At 45.3% G+C, this 10,994-nt stretch overlaps 1 protein-coding gene across 3 annotated transcripts; it reads left to right on the plus strand.

Annotated features, from left to right (window-relative positions):
- The first annotated feature begins 1,973 nt into the window (after window positions 1-1,973).
- LOC135636809 (trihelix transcription factor GTL1-like) lies at window positions 1,974-6,236 on the plus strand. Of its 3 annotated transcripts, none has more exons than XM_065148866.1 (3): window positions 1,974-3,134; window positions 3,795-5,433; window positions 5,513-5,666. In XM_065148866.1, the coding sequence occupies exons 1-3, from the start codon at window positions 2,710-2,712 to the stop codon at window positions 5,522-5,524; spliced, it is 2,076 nt and encodes a 691-aa protein (XP_065004938.1). In that variant the 5' UTR covers window positions 1,974-2,709; the 3' UTR covers window positions 5,525-5,666. The 3 variants fall into 3 exon arrangements, with proteins under 3 accessions (XP_065004938.1, XP_065004937.1, XP_065004939.1); XM_065148865.1 differs by having other exon boundaries at window positions 1,975-3,134; window positions 5,509-6,236; XM_065148867.1 differs by lacking the exon at window positions 1,974-3,134 and adding an exon at window positions 3,153-3,648 and having other exon boundaries at window positions 5,509-6,236.
- The last annotated feature ends 4,758 nt before the right edge of the window (window positions 6,237-10,994 follow it).

Raw genomic sequence — 10,994 nt, forward strand, 5'->3', positions numbered from 1 at the left:
AATTTTTGTACTAAATAATCGGGATATTATCATTTATTCGGTCAAAATTATATTTTAAGTTAGTGTAAATCCGAAATAAGGGTATTTACACTGATTTTAATTTTAATTTAGATTTATTTTCTTCTTTATGGTAGCAAAATCCAAAGCAATACAGTGGCCCAAAGCAATATGGACCCACACATCCAAATCGGAGTCATATTGGCATTAGAAACGACTTAATGGCGAAGCCGAAAGAGAGCGGTGGCCACATGATCGCGATGCAGGCCATCACCTGCGCACGACCCAAGAAAGCACCAAAACCCAACCGCAGCCGTCCGATCGAGATCCCACGGCGAGCGTCTCATCTCCCGGCCCGCTCATTAAATCATCGAAGGGGGACCGCGGAGGGCCCCACCGCCGGAAGCCGTCTCCTCGGGGAGGCGGAGCGACGCCAACGCTGTCGGCGTCGGGACGAAAACGACCACGTGGTAGCGGAGTCCGTCAGCACTCGAGGGGGTTTCAGTCATTTCACGTTTCCGTTAATTCTATTACCGATTGACCCGAACCCGATAAATCGGACCCGGTCGGGTTCGTTGTTGATGCCGACTTGCCATGAATTCTTGCCGTAGCCAATTGCTACAATTATGGCTTTCGGTGATCTGAGATTGATTGGAGCCACCAATCCCTCATTATTGGCTATTTTATATTATATTGTACAGGTAATTGAAACTCTAATTCATATTAATAATTATTGGATCTTTGTGGCTTTTTTGAGAAGCATCATTTTTTTACAAAAAAAAATATTTACAATATTTTTTTTTCTCTTTTCTTATGGATCTGTCTATACGATAAATCGGTCTCGTTATAACATAATATAAAAATATTTAGTATAATATTTTTATACCGTTTTCAGTAATATTAGGAAAACATTATACCATGATAATATTATATATATATATATATATTTTAATATTATTAGAAAAGATAATATAGTATAAAAATACTATAACATATTATTTTAATATTAAATATAAAAAAAAATTATAACTATACTAGTTCATAGAAAAAAAAAAAAAGATCATTGGGGGTATTTAATGTATTAAGGAAAAACGAAAAAAATAAATAGAAAATGGTGTTTTCGAGAATTCACCTAAAATTATTTTAAAAATATATTGTGAGGTTAAAAATATTAATTATATAGAAAAAGAAAAAGAAATGGAAAGCAACAACAACAACAACAGGAGAGACAAGTGGGAAGGATGGGGTCTATTATTACTTGACCAGATCAGGCGGGCCCCACGGTAATAACTCAACCCCTCATCTCTAAGTAATGTTTTGGGGTGATTACATGGAGGAGCTACGGTTGAGGAGGCACCATCATCATCAGCCATTTGACCGTCATGTACTCTTCTCCCTCCTTCGCTTTCCTCTACAACGGGCAGTAGGGCCTCCTGGATCGTCTTTGTCGACCTTTCCATCAAGCTTTAAGGGCAACAAAAGAATGGGGTCATTACCTGGCTTACGGAGGCGTTAACATGCCATGCCGTGGGTTTATTTGTGCGTGGGATCCGCTTTAATCGCCTTGCACGTTGTTACCCTTCCGTGGAGGAGGAGGGAGGAGGGAGGAGGAGGCCCATGCTACAGCTGTTGCAACGTATGCTTGTCTCCCTCCCCCTCGCTTTCCCTGTTCACAGTCTCAGAGATATATAGATATATTTCCTGCACCTCCGGCTACTATCAACCGGGTCTAAAGGCTGGGCCACCACACGGCAGAAGGGCGACCATCATGGGATCGCAAGGCTGTGAGCTGCAGGGGTGAGCAAGAAGGTGAAGCAACTTCTGTGGGTGGTGTTATTTACTTGTGGGAGACTTGCATGCATGAATGATGTTACCAACCAGGCTTGAGGTGGGAGAGCATGTGGGGGGAGGGATAAATTTACTCGAGATATTCCATGCCGACGGTGCAAGATTACTTCTCTTTCTTGCACAGTACTCTCTCTCTCTCTCTCTCTCTCTCTCTCTCTCTTCCCCTCTTGCTTCAGGTACAAACCTGAGCTTATATCTGATCTATCTTTCTCTCTCTCTGCTCTGTCCTTTGGGTGTTAACTATTCTTAGGCACAAAGTAAGCCTCCCTGACAACGCAGCATCTCGTTTGTTTTATCATTTGCCATCTCTTCTCTCTCCTCTTTCTCACATCATCATCAGCATCATCATCTGCCCCCCTCCCTCGCCTTCTTTCTACTCCCTGGCATTCCATTATCTCTTCTCTCTTTCACGTTGTTGGATCTTTCTTTCTCTCCCACTCCCCTTCGTGTTCTTCAACCTTCACCCCCCACCCCCCCTGCGCGGGGGGTCTGTTGCATGGTGAGCTGAATTACTCAGCGTTTTGTTAGGAGAAGAGGTATTAGTTTTCTGTCTAAGCTGGGTTTGGAATTGGATCTCTCTCTCTCTCTCTCTCTCTCTCTCTCTCTCTCTCTATCTCTCTCTCTCTTTCCAGTTGTTCGTGCTCCCATCTTTTTCACCCCTTCATGTACTGGGTTCCTTTTCCAATTCTCCGACTCCGCCAATCCCCACTTCCTCCCCTCTGTCTCCCCGCTGAGGTGTGAGAGAGAGAGAGGAGGAGGAGGAGGGAGTCGGTGTACCGATCAAGCCACGCACTGTGGTAATAGAGAGTAGCGGATTGCTCAAAAGCGTAGAAGAGGAGAGCAAATAATAATAAATCCAAGGACATGCAGCAACAGCAGCAGCAGCAGCAGCAGCAAGGAGGGGCCACGTACGGGTTGCCGCCCTCCGAAATGGCCCCATTCTCAACCTCTGCGGTCGGCCCCGGGGCGCCCCTGCTCGGAATTCCCGGCCCCGATCCCCTCCAGCAGCAGCAGCCGCTGGCCGAGACCGCGTCGCCCATCAGCAGCCGACCACCTCCAGCTGGAAGCGCGCCCTCTGCCGATTTTGACGAGCTAGTCCCCGCGGTGGCCGGCAACTTCCCCGACGACGTGGTCCTTGCGGCGGGCGACGACGCCGAGAGGGGTACCGGCGCCACCGCCAACCGATGGCCGCGGCAGGAGACCGTCGCCCTGCTCAAGATCCGTTCCGAGATGGACGCGGCCTTCCGGGACGCCACCCTCAAGGGCCCTCTCTGGGAGGAGGTCACCAGGTAATTAAAGTCCTTCACGATTCCCACTGCATGCTCCCCTTTGACACCGCCACCAGAATGTGGAGCCTTCCCCTTCACAGAATTCACGGATCTCTGATGCTTCGATCGAGACGCAGACATGGGCTTCCGACCTCCCTTTAACGGTTTCCTTGCAACCGACTTCAGCGCTCCATTACTGCGACTTCAGAGCTCCTCCTCTCTTCTTCTAAACCTCCTCACATCCCACCCACTCCTTCTCTCTCTCCTTCCCAAGTTATAGCGGTCTCCGAATTCGATGACTGCTGCTTCAGATCCGCTGCACCAATCCCGATCCAGTCCTTGGTTTCCAAGCGTCTAAGATTCCCAGATGCAGAAGCAGCATAGCATGCATTCCCTCGCTCCTCCCCTCGAGGCCACTACTCATTATGACGACTGCTTCTTGCTTTCTCCCTTTTCCGTCACAACTGTATTCGAGGTGGGGGGGAGTTCATAATTGTAATATAATCGGATTAAGATGCTTTGTGCGTCTGTCGAGGTATAATGTAATCATGATCATCTCGTTTTTCCTGCGGCCATTTGCCTTTTCATTGTTGTGCTGCTTGTTTCTCTTTTATGGGTCCTTACTCTATTAGCCTCGTCTGCTGCGGCTGTTGCGTATAATTGTGGTTACCTTGTCGACAGGAAGCTGGCGGAGTTGGGCTACAAGAGAAGCGCCAAGAAGTGCAAGGAGAAATTTGAGAACGTGCACAAGTACTACAAGCGCACCAAAGACGGCCGGGCCGGACGGCAGGACGGCAAGAGCTACCGCTTCTTTAGTCAGCTAGAAGCCCTCCACAGCGGCAGCGCTGCCGCCTTTCCTCCTCCTGCCGTCGCTGCTTCGTCCGCCTTCAGTGCCGCCATGGCGGGCCCACCACCCGGGAGAGCTCAGCCTATCTCTTCCGTGGCCCCACCGACCATGGCGATGCCAACCAGGGCGGTTATGCCCGAGATGACCCCTCCCCTCGGTGGCCTCCAAGGAATCTCGAGCCTGGCCACAGGCGGCGCCGCCATGGGAATCAGCTTCTCCTCGAATTCGTCCTCTTCGTCGTCGTCCGAGTCTGACGAGGAGACGGAAGAGGCCGCGGAGAGACAGGAAGGGAGAAAGCGGAAGCACAGCGGCCGTGGGTCGGGAAATAGCCGGAAGATGATGGCATTCTTCGATCGGTTGATGAGGCAGGTGATGGAGCGGCAGGAGGTGATGCAGCAGCGGTTCTTGGAGGCCATCGAGAAGAGAGAGCAGGACAGGATGATACGAGATGAGGCGTGGCGGAGGCAGGAGATGGCGCGGCTGAACCGCGAGCAGGAGGTCTTAGCGCAGGAGCGCGCCATGGCGGCGTCACGGGACACCGCCATAATCTCCTACCTGCAGAAAATAAGCGGCCAGACCTTCCGGGTGCCCGCCATGCCTGCCACCCCCATCTCCATCGTGCCGCTTCCCCCCCATCAGCCATCGCATGCTCCGCCGCCACAACCAGCGGCTCCCCAGCAACAACTACACCCCCCACCGCTGCAGCAGCAGAAACCGGTACAGCCACTCCCTCAGAAGCACGAGGTTCAGCGACACCTCCAAAGCAGCGAGATCGCTCACCACCAGCCGTCGTCCGCAACGGAGTCTGTTCCAGGTTCGGAGCCTCAGGATGCGGTCGGACGTGCGAGCCTGCAGGAGGCCATGTCGTCATCCTCCCGGTGGCCAAAGGCGGAGGTACATGCACTGATCAAGATCCGGAGCGCGCTGGAGTCCAAATTCCAAGAGGCTGGGCCGAAGGGGCCACTATGGGAAGAGATCTCCGCCAGAATGCAGCAGCTCGGCTACAACCGGAGAGCCAAGCGGTGCAAGGAGAAGTGGGAGAACATCAACAAGTACTTCAAGAAGGTGAAGGAGAGCAACAAGCTTCGGCCCGAGGACTCCAAGACCTGCCCTTACTTCCACCAACTGGATACCCTCTACCGCAACAGGCTCCTTGGAAGCAGCAGTGGCAGCGGCAGCGGCAGCACTGCGGGAATTCAAGGGCAGCAGGGCCACGAAACCAATCCCCCTTCCAGTCAGCAACAAGGTAACGCGCTAACGATCATGCCACAACAGAAGGCATCACCACCACCGCCACAGTCACCGCAGCAGCAGCAACCTGCCACAGAGGTTGAAAGCAATAATGGGAAGAGCAGCAGCGACAACAATCAAAACGGTGGGAACTCCGAGGGTGGCGAGGGTCCAGGTGGTTCAGAGGTACCGACTAGCAACGGAGAGCTCTCCCCGAGCTTCTTCGATGTGGGATTGAAGAAGGTAACCATTGCTCCCTAAGGGTTTATGCTTCTTCGCTGATGGATCACAATGTGATGGACCGGTATTGCATTGAAGCCAGAAGACATTGTGAAGGAGTTGATGGGGGAACCGCCACAGCAATCTGTGATGGACGACTACGAAAAATTGGACGAAGCTGACAGCATCAACCTCGACCAAGACGACGACGAAGACGACGACGACGACGATGACGAGGCTAGAAAAATGCAGTACAAGATACAGTTCCAGAGGCAAAACGTGAGCGCCGGAGGCGGAGGGAACGAATCGGCGGCCGCAGCGACTGCAGGCTCCTTCTTGGCCATCGTCCAATAGATTCTACCGACAACCATCCATGACCGTACATGCTGCTTTCTCCTCCGTGCATGCATCCTCACCACCACCAACATAATCCCAATTCTGTGCGTCTTATAGTCATCTCATCAATCCGTCCTTTGCAATTTATTGATTTGTTTGTGGAATAAGAATCCTCGCCGGGCCAACGGCGAGGGCAGACGTTGACCAGCGGAGGTAATAACACAGCAAGCATTCACTACTAGTGGTAGAAGAGAGTCTTAGAGACAGAGAAATAAGGAGAATTCTGTATTGTGGAGTATACATGGAAATGTGGTAAATCAGAACAAAAATTGTCAAAAGATCTCACTGTCTCAACATCTCAAATCTCTCTTATCTACTTCACACTACAATTTTAGTTCCTGTACTGTGAGAGAAAAAGTAGTAGAACAGCTTTTCTACACTGTTTCTCTCTCTGTTGATGATTTGATGTGCACTGTCACAGTGATTCTTGATGTTGCTGAAGAGTACTTTTTATCTGCCAAGGACTTGAGTGAGCTACAGTGAGAATCCAGTAAGGTATCAACAAAAGAGGAGATGGATGAGTATGGAGAGAGAGGGAAAATTAGGAGAGTTGAGGTGGCTTTTGTGAGGAGATTGCAAGGAGTCAATCTGTGTCAACATTTCTTTATGACATGATCTATTTTATCCTCACCTCTCTCTGCTTTGTGGCAGCAGCAGCAGAAGAGGGGGAAATGGTAGCAGACACAGCAAGTCTTGGCAGGAAGTCTCAGTTCTTTGTGTTCCCAGAATGCCCTCCTTTTTTGTTACATGTAGTGTTGATCTGAATTGCCCAAATGAGCCCCTCACTCACTATTTGCTTCCTTGCTGCCTAAATTTAGTCTACAGATTTGAGTTCATTTTCTCAATCTTTTTATTTCCTTCTTTTTTTGCTTTATATTCTCTTCACCTTATCAAATATATCTTCTCTCGATGATTGTTGGAATTAAGAAAGATCTTATTTGATCTTTTGTCCTCAAAAGGAAAAAAAAGTTTGATACAATTTCGGTTGAATTTTAATTTATCATCAGATGTGGGTGAATCAACCGAGTTCAATATAATTTACTATATTTTATATTTTGAAGTTATCGAGATAATTTTTTTATGAGAAAGTGTGTATTTTCCTAAGATTTTTTAATTTCTTCTAATAGATGTAAATGATATATCATTTATATATTTTCAAGTTGTATTAAAGTATATCAAAGTAATAAAGATATCGCCAATTGTATTAAAGTAGGTTTACTTTCGAGCTCAATATCGAGAGCATATCCAACGGAACCCCTACGATGCTTAAGTTAGAAATGGACTTTGACGGGTTGGATTTTTTCTTTTTCGAGAGTGCTTTTTGTTGCGACGTTCGTCGGACCAAAATTATGATTAGACTTGTGATCATGAGATTGTACATCGAACCGTTAACATTATGATCGTGAGGTAACAGCTAGTCTCGACATGAAGGATCACTGATTGGTATCTAGTTGAATGAGCTATACAAGCCACCATCTACGTCATCATCATCGTGGGGCAGAGACCGAATTAACACATCATTCAAAAATGAATACGATGTGTCATCTAACGGACTACATCTTAATGTCACTAAGAAATGCTATGTATCAATGCAATTATCGAGTTGAAGTTAGCAACCTCTTACCATCGAATCGCGTGGTGATCAGTCGATCAGAGAGAAGGGGTGTCATCATTCAAATGACCGATCCATGCAAAGAACATCGGCCACGTAACCCTGAGAGCCCTCCTCGTTCACTCTCGCTGTCTGTATCTACATGGCTGCTTGTGAAGCTTAAAAGAAGAGGAAACAGTGAAGTCAGTCCCCAGCCGTTCTCACATGCAGTTGCGGGATCATTGAACTCCACATGCTCGACACTTAATATATCTTATCTTTCTGATCCTTTTGGATCATCAAGCTCGCAGCAGTGCATGCATGTGACTCCGGTTGTGGATTGCAGCTGCTGAAGGCATCAGGCAAATGATAACTCCTGCGTGAGGTCCACAGTGTGGGTGCGAGGGCAAGTGTTTGCGGAGGGAGAGATGAACAGAGAGGTAAGGGAAGGTGAAAACTTGAAGGAAGCATGTTACAGGCACACACACACACACACACACACACACACACTCTCTCTCTCTCTCTCTCTCTCTCTACGTGAGTGTGTTATAATAAGTCTTTCTTTACGATTTCCGCAGATCCAACGCCACCTTGGAACGAGGAAGCAGTGTGTGTATTTAAACCTGATGGGAGGCATCATTGAAACGTACGCCGACTCCAAAAGGGGGGTTTTTGCCTTGTTTATTCGTGCAGTTTGGATCATATGATGCATCGCATGGGGAGTAGCAGCAGCTCCTCTTTCTCGCATTGTACGATGGCGAATTCTAATTATGATCATGCGAGCATCACTACGTACAATAATATTCTGCCCACTATGCTATTGCTATTGCTATTGCTATTGCTATTATGAATCCATTGCAAGTGAAGTCCTGTGTAGCTTTTGAGTCATGATTTTAACAATAAATAATTTCACATCATCTTCCAACAGGACGAATCATTCACGCCTACTTAAACAAATCAAAACTAAACTAGTAGGATGATATCCATAGGATGAGGTAAGCCTGACTATACGTGGCTTCAAATAATAATCGAATCAAATTAAATTCAGAACTGAATTGGGTTGGAATCAGATTCTCAATTTTTAAAAATCAAAGCTAAAGCTAATGATTTTTTTTTAATTTTAGATTATTTTTTAATTTAAAAATAATAATAATAAATGACGATTGACATCGAAACCAAAATTGACAGAACCGGAACTAGAACATCAATAGTTCTTGAGTCCAATTTCGATACTAATTCTGTATGATTCAGTTTTCAGAATCGTCGGTTTTGAAACCCTCACTGATAATTAATGAAAAAATATAAAAACCAAGAATGAGCTAAAATTTGAGTTCCTAAAATTAGATCAATATTCAAAGTTCATTGATAAAGATTAATCAAATGGAGATAAGAATATGGTGTAACATAAGCTAATGCCAATCATACAAAATTTCCCCATTAAATCTTATAAATTTAAGCATGTGTGATTATTGATCACCCAATCAAAATTCTTATGATGGTATCAGTTCAGGTCATGAGTTTGAAATCTGCATTTATTTATATTTATATTCAATCCAAAGATATTTGGCATATCACATGAGTTGAAGCTTCTTGCAGCCGGTCGTTTTCGCATTCAACAAAGGAATCTACATCAAATCAAAAGCCACACTCGAAAGATGCGTGATCGAACAAAAGGCTTCGGTGGTGACTATCTGATGATAGTGCCAACTCGCATGACAACATTAATTTAGTACGTGGAGAAGAAGAGCACATCAACTAAAGCCAAACCATTTATTTGCACGCATTTAGCATTGAATTCCAAACAAAACTAACCTTATTTGACTTTGCTTTGGCTTATTTTATTACAAAAAATGAACTCTATATAAGATTAAAACAGTACAAGCAGAAAGGAAAGCACATTGAAAATATTTTTGTCACAAGATGAAGCCTTATGTATAGTTTTCTCTATCCCATTAGGTACGTAGAAGAAGAAGAAGAAGATAAAATGAACATTGATTTGAGAAACAAAATAATGCATGTGAAAAAGATAATTATTCTTATTTGACTCGATATTTAAAAGTGACATTTGGCCTAAACAGACGTAGTCAAAAGTTAGAAAGAAGCCATTTGGATGACAGGATGAATCGACCAACAATTTTCAAGAGAGATATCAACTCTCATAAAACTAATCTCACCTCTCACCAATATAATGTGTATGAGAGGTGACATCATCCCCCGATTCATCTCCCTTAAATAACATCGTGTATAAGAGAATCTCTACTATAAAGAGTTTCCAGCTTTCGTACACGCCACAATTTTGGTGGTTAACTAAGATCTACAAGATGGCAATTATCTTGCAATCCTGTGAGCATCTAATGAATACATTCAGCAAGCATATTTGCCAGCCAAGAGACCAGCACCAAATTGATATATTAGAGGGTTAGGGTTAGCTCATCACTTTCTGGACCTGCAGATTGTTTAGGTGTAATGCCAACATCCAAATCATGCATTGATGGCAACAAAGGCGTTGAAAAGTCAGTGATGATAGCAAAACAGGGGAATAAAGCCTTTGTATAATGAGCAACATGCTGCCTGATAAGAAAGCATGATGTGATCATCAATATATGAACAAGCAGGAGAAGCAGTCCACCTTTTCCACTTAGGGATGCTGATCCAAACTCAACTCTCAACAGGCAAATTAACGACCAATCTCTATTATACTAGTAGGTCATTGTCATCCACTCCATGAGTAGATCTGAAGGTGGCACGAGTGTGTCTCCCTTGATGAGTACAAGGAGAATATATATTGGAAGAAACTTGCTGTGACTCTCACCATCAACACCAGTTTGGTGCTGGCCTTGATCTGAAGATCTAATTGAAAATTTTCACTATACTTCAAATTGTCAAGGAGGAAATCAGGAAGAAATTATTCTGATTCCATCCATTACTCACTATGCATATAGTATTGAAGGTCTATTTCCAGTCTCCACAGTTTCCAGAGGAGCACACAGATCATTTCAACTTCACTGTTAGGTTTACATGATGACAGAATCTCACCAGGATCCCACAATAGGCTACTAGTAATCAGACTCTAATAGATCATAAGCATACATGAGCACAGGGTGTTATTTCCTCTGGTGATCAGCACCTCTTACAACACAGTCTTCAATGTCAGCTTCGGAGCAAAGATGATTCTTATTATTTGAGAAGAAAAGCCCTTCTTTGATTACCTGAATATATTCTTCTCACCACTGATAACAGACTGAGCAGAATCTTCTACCACAATATGAAATCCTACAAAGTTCCTTGTGTGTGGATCTGATGATATGGCTGATGAAGGGTGGTGAGTCTCTACACAACTGTGCTGCAGGCAATCAACTGTAAAGCTTATGGGAATAAACCCTGCATTTAGATGACAATTTATTGAGATTAAAGGAGCCAGTTAATGAAAGAGTGGTCGGCTTAAAGGAAAAGCAAGGTCTAGCTAAAGCTGGGGGAGGGTTGAGTTTTTTCCAGCTTGCTGTGCCAGAGGAGGATAATGCCCCATGTTACTCCCTTCATCCTTTGTTCCCCACTTGTTGCACCTCTTGCACATGGCTTCATTCACCCATCAATTGAC

This window comes from Musa acuminata, chromosome BXJ3-4, assembly GCF_036884655.1.
Source record: "Musa acuminata AAA Group cultivar baxijiao chromosome BXJ3-4, Cavendish_Baxijiao_AAA, whole genome shotgun sequence".
Classification (NCBI taxonomy): Eukaryota; Viridiplantae; Streptophyta; class Magnoliopsida; order Zingiberales; family Musaceae; genus Musa; species Musa acuminata.